At 35.8% G+C, this 23088-nt stretch overlaps 1 protein-coding gene across 4 annotated transcripts in view; it reads right to left on the bottom strand.

Moving 5' to 3' along the window:
- Positions 1-23088, bottom strand: part of PARG (poly(ADP-ribose) glycohydrolase) — a 111596-nt gene that overhangs the window by 46989 nt on the left and 41519 nt on the right. For all 4 annotated transcript variants that reach the window (XM_081223863.1, XM_081223864.1, XM_081223861.1 and 1 more), the window contains 3 exons: positions 14710-14802; positions 8736-8893; positions 1235-1314 (listed from right to left, as the gene is read on the bottom strand). In XM_081223863.1, the coding sequence (XP_081079989.1) occupies positions 1235-1314; positions 8736-8893; positions 14710-14802 (331 nt within the window). The remainder of the gene's footprint in view (positions 1-1234; positions 1315-8735; positions 8894-14709; positions 14803-23088) is intronic.

Genomic DNA, 23088 nt, shown 5'->3' with positions numbered 1-23088 from the left:
TATTTCATTCAGTACAGAGCACAAAACAAAAAATGATAAGCTAAGAAATAACTCCCTGCATGCTGCAACAAAGATCCACGTGCCACAACTACGACCCGACGCAGCCAAATAAACAAAAACAAACAAAAAACAAAACAGGAAAAAACAAGAAATAGCCCTCTATCAAAAGAAGCCTATGAATTTTCCCCTTAAATTATCAAAATCCTGATCATTGATTTCTTTCCCCCAAATTTGAACAATGTCCAATAGCAATACATTCAAAAGGAAAAGAATGCCAAGTACACTAGGATGTGAGATTACTTACTAAGGGAAGGATATGAGAAAAATGACCTTAAAATAATTCAGTGATGTATTTTAAGACAAACCCACAACTTGGACAACCAGAACTGAAAAGAACTCATTTCACTTGACCTGTTCTACTTAGCAAAAGCAAACTTTTGAGATGTCTGGTTTCCTTTACAATTGATTTGCAGGAAAGGCTACTCATGATAATAGCTTACATTTATTAAGCATGTAACTTCTGATTTAATAGTTACAACTACCCTATGAGGTAAGTTATCATTATTCTTTTATTTTACAGATGAAGAAACTGAGGCTTAGAGATGTTAAGAAACTTGTCTGTGGGTCTGTGATCACCCAGCTCCTAGAATAAGGGTGGCAACACCCATCTATTATTAGCTGGTCACTACCAGCATTGGCTAGACATTTACCACTACTGCCTCAGGTGCTATGATTAGCCTCTGGGAAAAGAAGATGGCTGAGGTACAACAGAGGAAGAAAGACATGTAAACTCTAAGTACAAATACTGTTTTATAAGAATTCTACAAAGGGCATAAAGGAGGCACAAAAGAGAGGGGTGAGTAGGAAGGCAATGAATTGGTTAACCTCTGCAAATAAACTAATTGTAATAGTCAATGTTTCTTTAAATAAAGAATACCTAAAATGTATCTCCTAGTCAATATACTTTCTTTTGAAAGTATTAATTTACTATTTTTATTCATGAACATCCATCAGCGTATGTAACGCGTCTAATTTCAGAGTATATAAAAGCCACACACATTCATAGCACACATTTACGTATACACACAACAAATGCATAAAATCTAGATATTGAATTATTATTGTTTTAATGTGGTTTGGGCAGGAAAGTGTACTTTAAACACAAAATGTTTTTGACCTGTCTGAACTGTCCCCCTCAGTGACAAAAATTACAGTAAGAATGAAAGGAATGTACTTTTCTCTGTGACTCTTCTAAAGTAGCAGAAGAGTGTTTTAAGCTTCTCTGGTTTCCTTGATGAACGTCCTTCAAACAACCTGAAAAAGATCGAAAATAAAAGAGGGTAAGGATGATTCTAAATGACTTAATGATTCACAGAAAACTAAATCTATACTGCTACCAAGTAATAAAAGAAGTAATTCTTCCAGAAGGCAATTCTGTAATGACAGAAAACTGGGAAACTGTTTGGATTCAAACAGCATCTGGAGAGGACTGAGACCAACTAGAACCAGGCTTCTTCAAAGTTGTTCATGTCAGATGGCACTCTCTAACAACCACGTTCCTCCAGTCTATCTTTCTGTGGGGCACCATCTGGTCCCCCAAAGTCAATTAGGCCAGTGAGTTAATGCTTGATCATGGCAAATACTATATATAATTCATAATATTACCAGGTAGTTAAATGATTGAAAGAAAATGGTATCTGAAAAAAAATCCACATGACTGTTTGGGAGTGGGGTGCGGCTAGGACAACAACAAGCAGGTATGACAAGATACTGGCGGACTGACCAATCCTTGGTGATTAAACACATATACCCTTCGTAAGGTAACCAAAACAATGCCTACCCTATGTCATCCAGTTTCCAGCAACCTGGACTTGCACTACTTAATTTAGTTTTCTTTGAAATGACATGGCATTGTTATTGGTAACACATAATGCAATTTACCCTGAGGAAAGAAAAGCAAGGCTTTGAAAGCATATGACCTGAGTAAGTAGTTCACCAAAAGATTTCTAACACAAAAGCATGCTTTCAGGCACAAGATCTAGCTTTACAAAAGCATTTAAAAATTGCAAAGAAATTCTGTGGCTATAAACAATGAAGTATTAGTCATCTGCTTCTAGTCATATATTCTTGCTCTAAAACCAGAAACCCTTCAAGTAAAAGTCCACTTTAGTAAGTGCTGAATAGGGTAAAAATTTTCATGATTAGAAAATCAAGCTTATGCAACTGTGCAGAGAGGGAAAAGTTAATTCTATGAGAAAATCCTATTGAGCAAATGAAATGAATTAGGAAAAGGGAAGGAAATGTAGATTTCAAATGATCCTGTTTCCAATGATCTGAAATTCTTTATTCAGGGTCAATTTCTGAGAAAACAATTTACATGAATACTTATTTCCTGAAAAGAATGCTAATTGTCAGAAAGCATTTTAACGAAATCTGAAATCTAATTAATGTTTAAAAGTAGTCTGAGTGCCTATGTGAAAATTTTTTCTCATCTAAAAAACTGTATTTTCTAAAATGTTTATAACAAATACTCCTAAAATCCAGCTGCCTGATGAAAGAAAGAATCTTTGAGAACACAGGTTTCAGTTCGGTTTCTTCTGCAAAATGTCAGCCAGAATAGAGCTTGTTTAAATCAAAATGACCATCAAAATGAAGAAGCCACTTGGCAGTTTAATTAAACATCCTGTATCAAATAAATATGATTTACCGAATGAATACCTTGGGATCCATTGCAAAATCCCTTTCTAGGTTTACTACTTAGTAGAGGGAATCAGGATAAATACAAAGGCAGCTATCACCTTTTTTTAGAGATGAACTGATGTACTTACTATACAACTCAATTAAGGGGAAAAAGTTCCTCTTCCGTAGAACTGTTGCATAATGAGTGAAAATGGCTATTGCCCTTAAGAAATAATTCCCCCAAACGTAAAAAGCATCCCTAGCTTCAGCATGTGATCATTTATTTATAAAATCACACAAAAGTTAACATATTTAATAACCATGATGGCAAATTATTAACCTTAGGAGACTCCTGGGACTACATATTTATTACCTTAGCAATATGGACCTTCCTGGAAAGATTATATGTCTGTTATTATCACTCACTACAAATGAGCATTACTGTTTATTTTACAGGTCCAAATCTTATAGGTACAAATCAAGCAGAATCTCAATGCATTCTCTTTCTTCATTGCTCCAAGTCTAATTTCAAATCACTATGCAACCAAATATGCTTTCCATCTTCCTGATGGAGAGTGTGTGTGGGGTGGCGTCTGGGACACAACAGGGAGGTAGAAAATAAGGCAAGATGAAGCAGGTTTAAAACCTTTGCATCAATTCTCAGATTTCGCTTTGTAAAATTTTAAAGTACCATGAATAGCCACCTAAATAAAATGAGTTATTCTGGTATGGAAGCAAGTGAAAATAACATAAAAACACAGGCAATCTGCATGAGAGAAAGCCACAAGAGTGATGTACTATCTGAAGGACAGCGTTTGGGGTGGTGGCGGGGGAAGGGGTGGTGGTGGTGGGGAGATAGACAAAGGGACTGAGGACAGAGCCCAAGAAAGGAAGAGACAGAAAGATGGGGCTGGAAAGACAGAGAGAAGAGAAAGAGAAGACAGAAGGAGGGTATGAGAGACAGAAACTCGCAGAGAAAGACACTCAGAGAGATGAACAAAAAAAGACAGAGACTCAGAGAGAATGAGACCTTCTCATAATAATCAAGCACCATCCAATTTTTTTTTAACCCCTCAACACCATTTTTTGTTGTTGTTGTTAATTTAGATTTTCAAGTCCTGGGTATTTTTTTTTTTTAGCCGTGCTGCACGGCATGTGGGATCTGTTTCAAGACCATGGATCGAACCTGCACCCCCTGCAGTAGAAGCATGGAGTCTTAACCACTGGACCGCCAGGGAAGTCCCTGGATCCCTGGGTATGTATATTTGAAGGCATATTTGGAGTCAGCAGGCGTGCATGTAAACATGCACATAAACTAGGCCATAATAACCCCTCCACACGTAGGGAAGACATTTTAGCATTTAACAGAATGATAATTACAGATTATTAAAGAAAATAAACAGAAAAAGCCAGTTGGGTAACCTCACTCTTGTTCTAAACAAAACTTTTATTTTCAAGGGAATAAGTCAATCAAGGGTCAGCTACTTATTAACTGGTGTTTTTCTTTCCATACATATAAAGAGAAACATAGTTTAATAAAATCTTTCCCTGAATGGAATATTGATAACATTACCAGAATTGGATTCTAGACACACACATACTCCCATGTGAGTTCAAGTTAAGGATTAATCCTATTAGTATACAGTAAATCAAACCTAAAGCACTATAACCTCCACTTTAAAGTGGAAGCAAATGATAATCCGGAACCCAGCCAGAAAGTCATTCTTGGCTTTTCTGTGAAGCACTGTGCCATATGGCCCTGACAGCATTTTCAATCCATGGAAGAGACAGATGTAAAAGCCTCCTGGGCTGACCACTGCTGCAACCCACAATTAATCTCTGACCATCAGTTTCTAAGCAATCTCAGAAGCATCGATGCTAATCACATTGGAAGCCTTTATAAGAATGTTTAGGCCCAGAAAGGCAAGCAGGGGAAAAGGTCAGGGGTATTTAACATAACTAAGCAGGGCTGGAAGAACACAACGATAAATAAAAAAGGGAAGACTTATTCAATTTATTGACGTCAGCTTGCCACCACAAACTCTTACCATTTTTCTTATTCAATCAACTGGCTAGCCTTTTGAGACTAAATACACTCACACACACACACACAACTCCTAACTGGCAGAAACTATAATCATAAATAGCAATTATGCAAAAGAAAACATGACAACAACAAAATGCTCCATAATCTGCTTACCAAATGGCTCATCAAATTAGGTAGTTGATCTTTCATAAACCACACGAAAAAGGGGAACTATTGGTTGTTTTTCATTTCTGGAGTACACACAGACCATTTTGCTCTTGAGAGGAAGTGAGACATAACGAAACAGCAATGAGTTTGAACAGAAGACAGTGTTCAAGTCCCACTTCTGCTACAGGTCATTTACTCTCACTGAACCTATTAGTATAGAAGCTTCCCAACTAGAAACTTCCAGAGATAGAATCAAAGTGAGCTGCCAATAGACAGCATCAATGATCGCGAATAGTTGCGGTTGTTGGCTGTTTTCGGCTTATGAAAACACATTCATCTCACTGAGAGACAAGTGCAGACATCCTGACTGCTGAGGATTCCCTAAAACAATTGTGGAAACTACCACAGGTTTCACCTGCCTTAATTAATTTTCAGTGTTCTGGTGACCAAAAGAACATCCATCAGCCAGGAAAACAAGAGCATGCCTGGTTTCAAATCTTCAACAGACCTACCTACTTAAACTCTTATTTGGTAAAAATGCTACCGGGATATTGCAAGCTTAAATCCCTCATGGTCATTCTGGACTGGAAATAATTCTTACAGATCAAGGATTATTTCTAGGGATAATTCTAATTTCTGACTACCTATGATGTAAAAAACTATTAATCTGATTCATTCAAAAAGAGGCTATAGGGCTTCCCTGGTGGCGCAGGGGTTAAGAATCCGCCTGCCAACGCAGCAGACATGGGTTTGAACCCTGGTCCAGGAAGATCCCACATGCCGCGGAGCGACTAAGCCCGTGTGCCACAACTACTGAGCCTGCGCTCTAGAGCCCGTGAGCCACAACTACTGAGCCCACGTGCCACAACTACTGAAGCCCATGCTCTGCAACAAGAGAAGCTACCGCAATGAGAAGCCTGCTCACCGCAACGAAGAGTAGCCCCCGCTCACTCCAACCAGAGAAAAGCCCACGCACAGCAACGAAGACCCAACACAGCCAAAAATAGATAAATAAACAAAATTATTTATTTATTTATTTATTTTAAAAAGAGTCCACTGATATGATGCACCGAAAAGGACACAACATCAGTTCTCTGCTATTTCTGTCAAAAATTCAGTGACCTCCATTTGTGAAAAAAATGTCAGTCAAAACCAGACTGAAGAACATACTACAAAATAACTGACGAGTAGTCTTCAAAAGTGTCAAAGTCATGAAAGAAAAGGTAAAACGAAATAAAAGGGTAGAGGAGACTTAGAAAACTACAGTAGTCCCTCCTTACCTGTAGGAAATCCAAGACTCCCCGGTGGCTGCCTAAAACTTCGGACAATATGGAACCCTATGTATACTATGTTTTTCCCTATAGATATATACCTAATGATAAAGTTTAATTTATAAATTAGGCACAGTAAGACATTAACAACAATAACTAATAATAAAGTAGAACAATTATACTAATATACTGTAATAAAAGTTATGTGAATGTGGTCTCTAGCTTTCAAAATATCCTATTGTACATATTTAATGCCTTTTCCATCTTAACTAAGCACTTATCACACATATTGGCCATAACTTGTGCAGTTTGAGGTGTAACAGCAAAACTACCATTAATTTCTTTTCCTTCTTCTTAATTCCATGGACAGAAGCACTTTACAGCTTTTCTTTGTCATATCCCAACTGCCATCATCACTACTCCTCTGCTTGGGGTCCATTATTAAGTAAAATAAGGGTTACTTGAACACAAGCACTGTGATGCCTCAATAGCTGATCTGATAACCAAGACAGGCTACTAAGTGACTAACAGGTGGGATACGCTGGACAAAGGGATGATTCATGTCCTGGATGGGAAGGAGTGGGACAGTACAAGATTCCATCATGCTACTCAGAATGGTGTGCAATTTAAAACTTACAAATTGTTTGGAATTCTCCATTTAATATTTTCAGACTGTGGTTGACTGTAGGTAACTGAAACCATGGAAAGCGAGCCACAGATAAGAAGGGACTACTGTAGGGACTTCCCTGGTGGTGTAGTGGATAAGACTCCACGCTCCCAGTGCAGTGGGCCCAGGTTCAATCCCTGGTCAGGGAACTAGATCCCACATGCATGCCGCAACTAAGAGTATGCATGCCACAACCAAGGAGCCCACATGCCACAACTAAGGAGACCATGTGCTGCAACTAAGGAGCCCGCCTGTTGCAACTAACACCCCACACAACCAAATAAATAAATATAAAAAATTTTAAAAATAAATTAAATAAATGGTCTTAAAAAAAAAAAGAGGGGACTACTGTAAACACAGTGTGGGATACTGGGAGGATTCTGGATCAGAAAAATACAGTACAAAAACTCTTGGAATTCAAATAAGGTCTGTAGTTCAGTTAACAGTATTATACCAATGTTGATTTCCTGGTTTTGATAACTTTACTATGGTTACAAAGTATGGTTACATAGTAATATTAACATAAGGGGAAGTTAGGAGAGTTGTATTCAAGAACTCTCAGTACTATTTCTGCAACTTTTTTACACATCTAAAATTCATTAGAAATAAAGTTTTTAACGAGACAACATTAAAAAGGTAAACTAAAATAAGTGGCATTACCATACCAATCAACTTTGAACACAAAAACAGAATGGCAAACAGAACTCTGTCAACTTTGAGCAAAGTCATGTGACTTTGCTCCATCACTACATCTCCTTCTCTGTACCCTGTCCACACTGCCCCACCCCTCAGAGGCAGGAGATGGGGATTAGAGGAAGGTAATGGAGGAGGACATTACACACAGTCTACTGGGAAAGAGGAGCATATACTGGAACAATTTTCTGAAGGCCCGCTCCTGACATTAGAGGAAAAACCCCTCACATTTTACTCACAGATCCCATAAAGATAATTCTCAGGTGAAAAACAGAGATGGGGGGGTGGAGGGTGGGGTTGGAAGGAGGGAAAAAACAATATTCATTTGCCAAGAAGATTTTACAATGTTTTTGTTTGTGTAAATAATGGAGAAAGTAATAATGTGGGAAAATAGCTAGAATCTAAAACTTTATCAACCTTCACAATATGTTACTTTAATCAAATAATTTAAACATTATTTTGTCTTTTAAAAAATATTAGATTCGGGCTTCCCTGGTGGCGCAGTGGTTGAGAGTCCGCCTGCCGATGCAGGGGACACGGGTTCGTGCCCCGGTCTGGGAGGATCCCACATGCCGCGGAGCGGTTGGGCCCGTGAGCCATGGCCGTTGGGCCTGCGCGTCCGGAGCCTGTGCTCCGCAACGGGAGAGGCCACAACAGTGAGAGGCCCGCATACAGCAAAAAAAAAAAAAAAAAAAAAAAAAAATTAGATTAATAAATTAATCATGTCTATAAAAAGTCAAAGTCAACTTTCACTTTTGCTTTTTGTCTTAAGAACTGTATTTTCAAGTCTCATAAGACAGTCAGTCTCATGACTCTAAACTCACTCTTCACAGAAAGGAGTACTCGTACTCCAGCTTTAACATTATTTCAGCATACAAAGAATATAATGTACAACAAATGTTCTGTGACTAAATAATCACACCGAACAGGCATAAGGAATTCAGGGCACTTAGAGGAGGAGGACAACCTGACAGGGTGGAAAGAACATGTGCCTTGGAGTAAGACAGACCTGAGACTAAACATTAGCTCTGTGACTTACTGGCTCCTGGACCCAAAGCAAGTTTTGTTAACCATGAACTTTAATTATCTTGCCTGCAAAACAGCAAAAATGTCACTTAACTCACTGTATTGTAAAGATTAAATTAGATAATTGTACATAAAATGTTTGGCAAATCACTCAATGCCAACCTTCTCCATTTTAATGTTAAAAAGGTGTTCGCTGAAAACATACCGATTGAAGTTAATATCTGGATAACTAGAATACTCCGATTTCATCTTAGCATTGCGCCGTGGAAACGTGCAGAAGAAAGCATTAGCTAAAAGACTAGCAATCTGTTCCTGTGACATTGTGATGGAATGATTCATCTTCTGTTTCAGGAGCGGTATTGGCTGATAGAGGAAACACAAATACAGACAAGAAGAGCAATAATTAGTTTAGCAATTTCAAAAGCAGAGGCACCAAATTGCATTTGCTAAATTAAGGTAGGAATAATTTCAGGCCACTCTTGAATCCTTAAATCAGCAATAGTGTTGAAGTCAAGAGCAGTTCATCAAGGATGATTGGGAAAATGTACTTGTTTGACAAAGTGCAGATTTCTAATCAATAATAATGATAGTGAGAGAACACAAAACATTACTGGTATTAGTGAAAAACGAGATTCCTTTAGCAAGTAAGAAATAAAAACACATTACACATGTAATGAAAAATTAAAACAAAGGATGGAACAGAAAAATGTAATGTTGAGTTTAGCTACTACTGCATATGCTAAATTTTGTTCTCACTTATATTAAAGATTATTGGACAGAGCAATTTTTCTATTTCAGTCCTAAAGAAAATGATCTAAGGAAAATAATTCAATAAATAAGTCTTTTCCTTCTAATTTTGAATCACACTTCTCATTGACAATTTATAAGACCCAAATCTAATTTTATTAAAGCAATTAATGGAACATGTGTACACAGACTTATTTATGTATAACCTGTAAGAATACAGGCATTTCCTACATAATCATTTCAAGTCAAGGAAGATGTAGGACGTTTCTCCCTCAAGTTTTTTACGTCTGAAATGTCTTCAAGTTATACCAAACCCAAACTGACTAACCTTTTATTTTTAGTATATTCCACAGGACCTGAGTATTGTGTTCAGTGAGTTTTATTCTATTTTAAATGTTTAAACTGTATGTTTTTAAAGACATGCTGGGAAAGCCAAAGACCAACTGCCAATTTACATCAGTTGTTAAATTTCAAAATGCTCCAACATAAAATTTAGAGACGCTTTTCCTATTCCCTTTAATAAGACCCACAACTAAGAATCCTAGATATCTACTTTAATTCAAAACAGTCTGCATAGAGAACTGTCCTGATCATATCTCAGGAATCAACACTCAAAACGAAACTGAGGAAAGGCAGGCAAGACAAATCAACTATAACAATTAGCTTTTCTCTAAGTAACAGAAAACATACATCATTGCTAGAATAAGAGTTTGCTAGAAAAAGAAAATGCCAAACTTACAGTTCAACTATTTGCCTTGGGAAAATACAAAAGTAAACAAACAGGAAGTAGCAAGAATTTATTTTCATTAGGGTATCCAAAATTCTCTCCTTTTAGGCCTTAGCAAACACCAGTTCTAAGAAAGAAGCAATAGAGAGCTCATATTGATCTTCATTTTCCTTCCTATACATTTATTTACAGCCCAGCCATGAGTTTAGAAAAGGTGACAAATGGCTTAAAGCACACTGTTCCTTGGTTTTAGTAAGAAATGAGTTTTTAACTACCATTTACCAGGTTATCCACAAAAATGATTTTAGGCTTAATGGACTTTAAACACAAACATTTCTTGTTTCCCAAATAACTAAATAAGTATAATTTAAAATATAATAAGTTATTTTTTCTCCTGGTGAGGAGAAATGCCTGAAAGTTAATACTTGGGGAAAACTAGAGGATGTAAATCTTATCATCGAGTACTCAGCTAGGTAAAATAAGACAATGGTTAATATGAATGAAGACCTCTCATCAGAAAGAGAAATTAAGGAAACAATCCCATTCACCCTTGCAACAAAAAGAATAAAATACCTAGGAATAAACCCACCTAAGGAGGTAAAAGACCTGTACTCAGAAAACTATAAGACACTGATGAAAGAAATCAAAGATGACACAAACAGATGGAGAGATATACTGTGTTCTTAGATTGGAAGAATCAGTGTTGTGAAAATGACCATACCGAAAGCAATCTACAGATTCAATGCAATCCCTATCAAATTACCAATGGCAATTTTTACAGAACTTGAACAAAAAAATCTTAAAATTTGTATGGAGACACAAAAGACCCCTAATAGCCAAAGCAATCTTGAGGAAAAAATATGGAGCTGGAGGAATCAGACTCCCTGACTTCAGACTACACTACAAAGCTACAGTAATCAAGACAATATGGTACTGGCACAAAAACAGAAATATAGATCAATGGAACAGGATAGAAAGCCCAGAGGTAAACCCACGCACCTATGGTCAACTAATCTATGACAAAGGAAGCAAGGATATACAATGGAGAAAAGAGGGTCTCTTCAATAAGTGGTGCTAGGAAAACTGGACAGCTACATGTAAAAGAATGAAATTAGAACACTCCCTAACACCATACACAAAAATAAACTCAAAATGGATTCGAGACCTAAATGTAAGACCGGACACTATAAAACTCTTAGAGGAAAACATTGGAAGAACACTCTTTGACATAAATCACAGCAAGATCTTTTTTGATCCACCTCCTAGAGTAATGGAAATAAAAACAAAACAAAAAAAACAAATGGGACCTAATGAAACTTCACAGCTTTTGCACAGTAAAGGAAACCATAAACAAGATGAAAAGACAACACTCAGAATGGGAGAAAATATTCGCAAACGAATCAACAGACAAAGGATTAATCTCCAAAATATATAAACAGCTCATGCAGCTCAATATTAAAGAAACAAACAACCCAATCCAAAAATGGGTAGAAGACCTAAATAGACATTTCTCCAAAGAAGACATACAGATGGCCAAGAAGCACATGAAAACCTGCTCAACATCACTAATTATTCGAGAAATGCAAATCCAAACTACAAGGAGGTATCACCTCACACCAGTCAGAATGGGCATCTTCAGAAAATCTAAAAACGACAAATGCTGGAGAGGGTGTGGAGAAAAGGGAACCCTCTTGTGCTGTTGGTGAGAATGTAAACTGATACAGCCACTATGGAGAACAATATGGAGGTTCCTTAAAAAACCAAAAATAGAATTACCATATGGCCCAGCAATCCCACTACTGGGCATATACCCTGAGAAAACCATAATTCAAAAAGACACATGCACCCCAATGTTCATTGCAGCACTATTTACAATAGTCAGGTCATGGAAGCAACCTAAATGCCCGTTGACAGACGAATGGATAAGATGTGGTAAATATATACAGTGGAATATTAGCCATAAAAAGGAACGAAATTGGGTCATCTGTGGAGATGTGGATGGACCTAGAGACTGTCATACAGAGTGAAGTAAGTCAGAAAGAGGAAAACAAACATCATATATTAATGCGTATATGTGGAATCTAGCAAAATGGCACAGATGAACCAGTTTGCAAGGCAGAAATAGAGACACAGATGTAGCAAACAAACGTAGGGATACCTGGGGGGAAAGGAGTGGGAGGGTGGGATCAATTGGGAGATTGGGATTGACATATATACACTAATATGTATAAAATAGATAACTAATAAGGACCTGCTGTATAAAAAATTAATTAATTTAAAAAAGCATGAATGAAGATCTTTCAAAAAGTTCATGTCCAAAATTTGTTTAATTTTTTTTTTTTTTTTTTGCAGTACACGGGCCTCTCACTGTTGTGGCGTCTCCCGTTGCGGAGCACAGGCTCCGGACGCGCAGGCTCAGCGGCCATGGCTCACGGGCCTAGCCGCTCCGCGGCATGTGGGATCTTCCGGGACCGGGGCACGAACCCGTGTCCCCTGCATCGGCAGATGGACTCTCAACCACTGTGCCACCAGGGAAGCCCCCTTTAATTTAATTTTTATAAATCTAAAATTTACCTTTTAGATTTGGCCTAGAGAACATTAATATGATAAATCATTAAATAATAACATATGCAATTTAACTTGCCAAAGATATATTTCGATAACAAATTGAAATGTTAACTTTCACAGCAGAGTTTTACCTTTTAGTCGAGGGCAGAGGACAAAATTAAAATGTTCTCCCATTAGTACACTAATGGGAGGACAAAGTTGTTTTAAGCCAGGAAAAAGAGATGGGTGCCGTGAATCTGATTTTGGTTCCACCCACTGACTTGTTATAGATTACAAACTTGGGTGCTTTTGAATACACATCTCATTAAGTACAATAGGGAAACCTTCTCTCTAAAGCATGAAGGGAAGAGAAGAGGAGAAAGTGATTCCTATCTAAAGGCTATATTCGGTTAATTATGAACTACAGTGAATTAAAAAAGCATTTAATTAAGCACTATGTTAGACCTGGGGACACAAAGATGATCCCCCTTCAGGGAGAATATAATCTAGGGGAGGAGATATATAAAAACATAAATTACAAAATAATGTGCTACTAAGTATGATTCGAGTGCTACAGGAATGATAAACTTTGGCTGGGAGAGGTAGGAAAGGCTTCACAAGGGGCAGAACCTAAGAGGTAGTGAGAAATTTTACTACATAAGGAAAAAAGCAAGGAGAAAAAGAGAAAAGAAGGAACATGAAACATAAGCAAGCAAATAACTTCCAAAATAAACAACAAGAAGTTGAGTTTTAAAACATTTTCTCTGCCCAGTAGAAAAACTTATTTCAGACACAATGAATTAATGAGGTGAAATTACAGTTACCTAAAATTGGAAATATCACAGTATAATGCTAACAAATATGGCACATGGAAAAACATTAGTGGTTCTCAACATTTGGACTCAGGCATTCAGACACGGCTTTTGGTTGCTCCAATGACCATGCTTGTGTTTTTTGTGCTGTTCCAATGATAGACTGTAGTGTGTGGGACCATCCTACACATTCAGAAATTGCTCTGCCCCAAATGTCCCTAGGGCCCCTGTGGATCAACAGTGTTAGGAGAAACTTGGCTAGCATCCCTGCAGCCAGGGCGCTGGCCCTAGAAATAAATGACAGAGGCGAATTCAAGCTACTGTTGTGAGAAACAAAGGAAAAAAATTATGAAGAACAAACCAACAACCTCTTATAATTACATCTACAAATTCTTTGATACTCTCCCCCCTTGAGAGGCAGAGTCTAATTAGCCTCTCCTTGAGTATGAGCTAGATTGACTAAATTCTAATGCAGAGAAAGAATAGTGAAAGCGATAGTGTTTGCCTTCAGAAACGAGGTCAAAAAGGCACTGGCCTCTTCCTGTCTCTCTCCTTTGGGTGGTTTTTTCTGGGGAAGTTAGCAACCATGTCACGAGGATACCCCATCAGCCTACAGAGAGCCCCACAGCAAGGAACTGAGGCATTCTGCCAGCAGCCATGTGAGTGAGCCAACTGAGAAGTGGCTCCTCCAGCTTCAGTCAAACCTTCAGATGACTGCAGCCCTGGCCAACACCCTGACTGCAACCACAAGAGAGATCCCGAGCCAGAACCAGTCAGCTAAGCGGCTCCCAAATTCCCAACAGAAACTGAGATAATAAATGTTTCCTGTTTTAAACCACTAAATTTTGAGGTAGTTTGTTATGTAGCAATAAATAATACACTCCCACACAAAACAAAATAATACCAGATTCTTTCTTTTATTTTTAAAAGTTAAGAATGTATCATGAACTCATTTGTTATACAATACACTACTTTGGGGGAGAGAGGAGGAAGGAGTAGGTATTAAGCCATTTTGAAGATAAAATGTTCTAAATCCATTAGTATGCTTTGAAATAATAACTATCCTTTTTTGAAAGTCAGAGATTGTTTTAAAAAAAGAGAAAAAGAAGTATGAGTAAGCAAACATCAACACTGTAAACTGAAGCTCAGAAATTGAATGCTACATTTTTAATGTCCACTCACAGTGTTCTCTGTAGCCTCTAACCTTTTCCTTAGTATAGCAAAATCATCATACTCTGGCAAAAACTGTTTCCCATCTCTCTGTTTGACTTTGACAATTAGAGTTTAAACGAAATTCAACTGTGAGTCTCAAGAAAGTTACTGAGGAAGAAGTTATTTCCACCAACCTGGGTGCAAATATTTGGCAGACAGAGTGCAATTTTCACCATATCAGGCAAAATGGACTGATATAAGTGTTGAGCTTCTGCTTCTTCTAGTACCTGAAAACCAATAAAATGTTATCAGTGAATAATAACCAATGAACAAATATTTGTTATTAAATTACATATCTGCTTTATATAGGATCCCATAAGAAGGCGTATTATCAGCATCATTGAACACATGCACAAGTACAACAGGTGAAGTAAGGAACTTATAAATTCATTTCCAAATGTATGTAATTCATCTAAATGCCCTCTGAAAATGAATCGAGTATCCCAAATATGAAATATCTATCATATCACATTCACAACTAAATAAATGCTTGCATATGAAAAACAGTACCTTCTGACCTTGGTTACACCAACTAAAAACTATTAGACCACCAAGAACTCTCTCAGAAGCCCTCAAGCTTTTACAGTCGGTAATTTAAAGAAATCACCATAAAAGCCACCCTAATCATTTCAGAGCATATTATATGTGTCAAATCCAACCTACTGGGTAGTAAACAATGAAGTTCCAGGTGACTTACAATTTCCTTTTCTAGGCACCTTTAGGAAGTTAAAACCACGATTCCCATATCATAATTTGAAGTACAAGAAAGACGACATTCATGGCCTATTTCTGTCTTTTGTAATTTCCCATCTCTTCAATGCTTTAGAAATTACTTTAGGCCATTTAATCCAATTTCTCTCTAAACATCAAAGTATTTCTTTTAAAATACTGAAAATGAAAACACTCTTAATCTAGAGATTCTATATATACAGTCAGGATTAAAGTAAATCATGTATCTATCTGAAATCACATCTGAACTAGATAGATGAGGTCTCAGTTATAATCCAGTCTGATTCTGTCATTATTAAAGAGAAAAGAAAACTGAAGCCAAGGAGGTTACCTGATTATCCTAGACTGGAAATGTCAATTAGCAACTAAATCAGAACTAGAACCTAAGTATTCTGGCCTATACTCCACAGCTCTCCCCACTTCTCTATGTGACCAATGTTTGGGATTGATGAGGATACAGACTCTTTACAAATATCTATAGATTCCCTTTGCTATCAGGAGCTAAGCTGAAATAAAGGAATATTCATTTGTCTATCTACAGCTGGACACAGAATGTGTATAAATAGAAAAAGTAGCAAGATAATTTACATTCACTCTGGTTTTACAAGAAAGTTCTAACACTAAGAATTTTCTTTATACCAAAGCTCTAAAATCCAAACCTATGCCCACCTCCCTCTTTAAATTAGGAAAATGGGAAAATTGATCATCAGAATCAACAGAAAGATATTTGCAATTCAGAGAGTGTGGGATCCAATTAATCATAGGTATATAAAAAACAAGCAAGTGAAGAACACAAGACAATTATTAATTCTGGGGAAAACAAAAAGTTGTACAAGAGTAGAAAAGGAATCAGATCTCAGATATGAACAGTGTTTTTACCATCCTACTAAAAAACCAGAATACTGATCTAATTGAAATGAATATAATATCTATAGCGGAAACGTGGGGAAACATAAATAAGGCTGTTAGTGGTGACAGGGTTAAGTAAACAATAGCTAAATCCTAATCTTCTATAATGGGAAGTTAACACACTAAAAAAATAAATAAATAAAGGCTAAAAGGTTCAAAGCCTCTTCATTATACGCCTCTTTAATGCTAATAAAAAGAAAAAGTAAATTTAAAAAAATCATACACAGAAGGCATTCTGCTATTTTAGAATTTTATTGTATATATTAAAGATACTTGCTTTCCTGTGCCTGAAAATGCATAAAACATATTAATGTATTTATTTAAGATATTCAAATTCTTCTTATTCATAATTTATCTTTTTGTTTTTTAAAACATTTTATTTTGAAATAATTACAGATTCACAGAAAGCTGCAAAAATAATATATGGAGGTCTGGTTTACCCCTCACCAAGTTTCCCTTAAAGGTTACATTTCAGATTAACCATAACACAATATCAAAACCAGGAAATTAATATTGGTATAGTATGTGTGTATTGTTCTATGCTATTTTATCACATACATTTGTGTAACCAAAATCAAGATGCAGAAGTGTCCCACTATAACAAAAGTCTCTTTTGTGCTACTAATTTATAGTCACACCCTCCTTCCAACCATCCCTAAGCCCTAGAAAGCACCAATCTGTTTTCCATCTCTGTAATTCTGTTGTTATACAAATGGAATCATATGGTATGTGTCCTTTTAAGATAGACTTTTTTTTCACCCAGTGTAACGTCTTTGACATCTACTCAAGTTCATGCATGTATCAACAGTTAATTCCTACTGCTGAGTAGTATTCCATAGTATGAATATACCACAGTTTGTTTAACCATTTACCTACTGAGGGGCATTTTGGTTGTTTCAAGTTTTTGGCTATTACAAACAAAGCTGCCTTTTACTTTCAACCTGCCTATACTGTTATGCCTGAAATAATTTCTTGCAAGCAGCATATAATGTGTCAGGTTTTTTTAATCTACTCTGTAAATCGCTGTCTTTTAATTGGTGAACTTTGACATTTACATTTAATCATTGATAAGTTAGAACATATTCATTTTTAATTTTCTCTTTCTTTTACCTGTTTTCTTTTCCTTCATTCCTATGGGTTACTTGAACATATTTTAGAATTCCATTTTTATTTATCTAAAGTATATTTGAACACCTCTCTTGGAACAGATTTTTTTTAAATTGGCTGCTCTAGGCATTCGTTATATATAACTTATCACTGTTTCCTGGTGTCAACATTTCACATGTTGCAGTAAAGTATAGAAACTTTACCCTTAAGGCTCTTTACCCACTCCCATTATAATTTTCTTTAATATTTCTCCCATACATTGAGAACCACATTTGATAGTGTTATAATGTTTGAAAATAGTGAAACAGAAAATGTCAAACACTATTTAGAATACTCAAGAAGAAAAGTCTACTATATTTTTACTCTTTCTACTGTTCTTTCTTCTCTCCTGGTGTTCCAAGATTCCATTTTATCATTTCCTTTCTGTTTCAAGAAATTCCTTTAGACATTCTTTTAGGATAGGTCTATTAATGACAAATTCTCTTCCTCTCCTTCATCTGAGAATGTCACCGTTTCTCCTACAGTCCTGAAGGATATTTTCAATGGATATACACTTCTCTGTTGACAGTTCTTTTCTCTTACTCCTTCAAAAATATTTATGTCACTTCTTTCTGGCTTCCATATTTTCTGATGAGAAATCCAACAACATTCAAATTGTTTCTCCCCTATAGGCAATGTGTTATTTCTTTCTGGATGCTTTCAAAATTTTTTTCTTTGCCTTTAGTTTGAGGAAGTTTGACTATGATATGTCTTGGTATGGATTTCTTTGGGTTTATCCTGTAAGAGATTTGCTCAGCTTCTTGATGTCTTCTGTCAAATTTGGGAAATTTTCAGCTATTATTTCTAGTTTTCAGCTGCTATTTTTTGTTGTTGAGTATTTTTTCATCCCTGCCCCTTTTCTCCTCTCCCTCCAGTACTAAAAAGGCATGACTGTTAAATATTTTTAATAGTTCCATAGGTCCCTACACTTTTATAAATTTTAATGTTTCTTGGATGTAATGTTTGCTTGTTTGACCAGTACAACCAGTATAGGAAATTTAGGAATTTAATTCAGATTTTCAAGCCAATATAAACCCTAAAATTATATATACTAGACCATTATGCTATTATTATTTTCTACATTATAAGAAAATCTGAAAGGAAATATATAGTCACTTTTAGACCAAAATTATTAAACCATTCTAACTTTTCTGAGTCACCTCAGAAAACAATGACATAAAAGTCTATTTTCTTTCTGTTGTTCAGACTAATTCCTTTGTTCTTTTTCAAGTTCTCCAATTCTTTCTTCTGTCACCCCCACTCCCCATGGAGCCCATTCATTGCATTAAAAAAAAATCAGGTATTGTATTTTACATTTCTAAAATTTCCATTTGGTTCTTCTTTATAGCTTCTATTTCTTTGCTGGGACTGTCTATTTTTCATTTGTTTCAAGGAGCTGTAATTGCTTACTGAAGCCTTTTTATGATGGCTGCTTTAAAGCCCTTGTTAGATAATTCTAACATCTGTGTTATCTCAGGGTTGGTATCTATTGATTGTCTTCACATTTCAGTTGAGATTTTCCTGGTTCTTTGTGGAGCGATTTTTTATTGAAACCTGGATTTTATGTTATGAGACTTTGGATCTTATTTAAATCTTGTTTTAGCAGGTCTTCTGTGACACAGGAAGGGAGAGCCGCCTCATAACTACCAGTCAGGAGTGAAAATTCTACTGTCCTTGTTGACTCCCAGGGCAGGGAGGGGGAAAGGCATCTTGATACCTTTGGGTTGGGGGGTGGGGGGGGCGGGTGCAGAGGATGAAAGTTCAGGCTCCCCACCAGGCCTCCGCTGATACCACCCAGGTGCCATATTTTTCCAACAGCCCCACAGACCCTAGCTGGTCAGTCTTTTCTCCACCTTTCAGAGTCTTCTTATTCTTTTATAGTGTCCTGGGTTTTCAGCTGTATTTAGTAGGAGGGATAAGGAGAAGTGTCTATCCAAACATTTTTAACCTAAAGACATTTAACCTTAAGTGTCTAAATAGGCTGACAGCTTCTTCTCCTTTGGGTACCTGTCCTTGTCTTTTAAAACTGACATACGAGTAGCTGCTGCCATGCTCTGCTGACCATCACAAGCTTTAAAATATCACTTATTTATCTGATGAAGCATTATTGCACTGGACTTCTGTCAACGCTTCAGACCTATGTCTAATGTAGCTTTGAAAACACTAAAGAGAAGATATAAAATATCGTTTGAGAACATAACCAACCCAACTACCATTTGAGATGGAATGCATAATTTAAAAAACTAGTATAATCTTATGCCCTCTCATATATTATTAGCATCTTTAAGCAAATCTTACCTTTTACAAATTATTTACTATTTATTAATCTGCACAATTTATTAATCTATACAATGCAAACCAAGGCATTAGTATTAAAAAGTTTTTAAAATGTAAATCATTGCTTAACTTCAAGGGAAGAAGAGCCTTAAATAATAAATATTTATTTATAATATATCATATATTATTTATAACGATGATGATGATTATAAGGAAATTAAGCATTTACATGATGATTAAATTCTCCCTGCCCTCTACTGGAGGGTCTGCATAATTATATATGGCAAGTGTTTGTGTGTGTGCATGTGTGTACAAACCATCCTTTTATTCTCATCCCAAAAGTTGATTATGTACATGTTTCACTCAGAACTGATACAAAGGTTTTCCAAATTATAATGCTATTTTACCCATTTCCTCTCTTTAGACTATAGAGTTGTTCATCCATTCAACTAACCAGTAAATTTAAGTATCTATTATATGCCAGACACTGTGCCAGGACTGACGACAGAACTGTAAACAATAACAGACATGATCACTGACCTCATGAATCTCAAAGCAGAAAGTCCTATCTATGCTCTTTCTGTGATCCCCTCAATATATCAGTCTTCACCTTAAAGGATAGTAATTATTGCAATTTCATCACAGTGGTCATGGAGAAGCTATCTTTCTTCCTTAGCAGATGGAAGCATTAACAAACTACTAAAATAGAGCAACTTAATTTGTCAAATGTCAAAACATGATGAATGATTCAAATATCTAGAAGCGTACATATAGAAAAGAGATTTTTACTTATTTCTTCTTTCTTACAGTACTTAATCAACTAAAACTAAATCTGTGAACTGTGCTCTAATACTAAAGGCATATTCATGCATGACTAAGTACAATGCTTGGCACACAGACAGTACTAAATAAATAATACTACTGAACTTTGAATGGGGAAGTGAAATCTGTAGCCGGTAAAATCAGAAAACTAATGATATTTTAATAAAGGAGAAAATTTCCATAGATCTACTTCTTCAAAGAGTTCATAGGAAACAGCTTTTTAATCAGTCACAAATCAACGAATATAATAAACACTTCAAGTCACTCCATGTTATCTATTGATGTAAACCTAGGTAGATCCTAGTAAAAATTTTAAAAGTTACTAATACACTTCTTTAATAACAAATTTCAAAAGTTTATACAGAAGGTCTAGAACATTAAATTTTATGAAACAATTTTTTAATATAAAACATATATCATCCCCAAATCTAAACAGACAAGGTGAAAAACCTCATAGTCCTATGATGCTAAAGTTAATATAACCATTTAAGTGTTTGTTACACTTAGGCATTTGTTTTCCTTCTCACACAGAAAAAAATTACTTAAAATCGCGTTACTCTAACAATTCTGTATAATTTTTTCATTAGACAAAAGAATTTTCCACTTTGTTGTATAGTCTTCATAAACATCACTAGCAACAAAATGTTTTTTAAAAGTCATGTATTTTCACTGTAGCAAATTAACATAAACAAAAAGAAAATAAACACCACCCACAAACCCACTATCAATATATATACCGTTAACATTTTGGCATATATCCTTCCAGTCTGTATTTTGTTTTCATTTACATAGTGGACATTTTCCCATGTAAATAAATATAATCCTATATCACCATTTTCAATAGCTGAGTATTATTAACAATTTGGACACACCATACCTTATTTCCCTACCTAATTCTGTTATGATAGATTTACAGGTTGTTGCCAATTTTCCACTCTTAAAATTACCATTGCAATGAATATCCTTGTACATACATCTTTCTGCAACTATTTGAATATCTCTATAAGTGAAAGTGCTATATCAAAAAGCATAGGCTTTTTTTTTTTAAGGTTTTTAATACATGCTGTCTAATCACCTTCCAGAAAGGTTCTATCAATTTATATTCTGGTGCTATATATGAAAGTACTCAACTCCATACCTTACTAATACTGTGAATTCTCATATTCTTGTTTTATACACAATTTGATAGACTAAATTGACACCACTATTATTTTATGTTTATTTAATTACTAATGACGTTGAACTTTTTATCCCCAGGTATACAAACTCCTCTGTGATGAGCCTTAACCCTTCTTTTCTATTAATTTTTAAGTAATACATGGATACATTCTTGCCTTAAAAATGTCAAACCATTCAGATGAAGTCAAAGCTCTTCTTAACCACAAATCCCCAATTCCAAACTACTTCTCAGACAAACAGATGCTTGTCTCCTTCCCAAACTACTTCTAAGCATTTCTACAGATGTGCATACAGAAATTTAGCTTTCTGTTACATTAATTTTTAAACTAAATGGTATATTATATTTTTTTGCAACTTGTTTTTTGCCTTAAGAGAAAGCCTTAGAAGTCTTTCCACGTAAATAGAATGATAAATGCTATACAGTATTTTCCACAGTATGGATATACAATTTTAACCATTCCTTATTGATGGCAATTAACTTTCCCAGCATTATGAAAAATTTCAGAAATACAGCAAAGCTAAAATAACTATACACTGAACACCCATAAACTCAAAGTTTCTACAGTTAACATTTTACTCTATTTATTTTTGTCGCATATCTATCCATCCATCAATCCATTTTTTTTAATGCATTTTGAAGTAAGTTGGGGGCATCAGTACATTTCACCCTGACCACTTCAGCCTCCATATAAATATAATTTAACATTTGTTTACAGGTTTTCTCATTTTGAGGTAAAATTTACATTCAGTGAAATGAACTAACCCTAAGTGTACCATTCAATGACATTTTACAAATGCATACACCTGCATAAGCTAAATCCCTATCAAGATACAGGATATTATTATACTATCACCCTAGAAGGTTCCCTCATGCCCCTTCCCAGGCAACTTTCCCACATCTGAGAGACTACCACTGTTCTAAATTTTCTTCTACCATAGATTAGTTTTGTCTCTTGTAAAACTTCATATAATGGAAACAGGTGACATGTATTGTATTGTGTAAGGCTTTTTTTTTCCCTCTCAGCACTGTGCTTTTGAGGTGCATCTATGTTGTGTGTATCAGTGATTTTGTTCCCTTCTATTATTTTATTCTATTGTATAATTATACCACAATTTGTTTATTCATTCTCTTGTTGACAGACAACTGCACTATTTCCAGGATTTGGCTATTATAAGTAAAGCTGCTATAAACATTCTTCTATAAACACAGGATTTTTTTGTGTACACATATATTAATTTCTCTTGGGTAGGTTTAGAAAGGAAATGAAATGCATAGGTCATAGAGTAGGTATATGTTTAGTTTTCTAAAGAACTGTGAGACCTTTTTCCAACGTGGTAGTACCATTTTACAAACCCAACAACAAAGTATGAGAGTTCCAGTTGCTCCACATCTCCAGCTACATCTATTCATTTTAGTTTTAGCCCTTCTAGTGCCTGTGCACTAATACCTC

The sequence above is a fragment of the Mesoplodon bidens genome (assembly GCF_964165515.1).
Source record: "Mesoplodon bidens genome assembly, chromosome: 1".
Taxonomy (NCBI): domain Eukaryota; kingdom Metazoa; phylum Chordata; class Mammalia; order Artiodactyla; family Ziphiidae; genus Mesoplodon; species Mesoplodon bidens.
The sequence above is the reverse complement of the archived record's forward strand: the minus strand, read 5'-3'. Positions and strand labels throughout refer to the sequence as shown.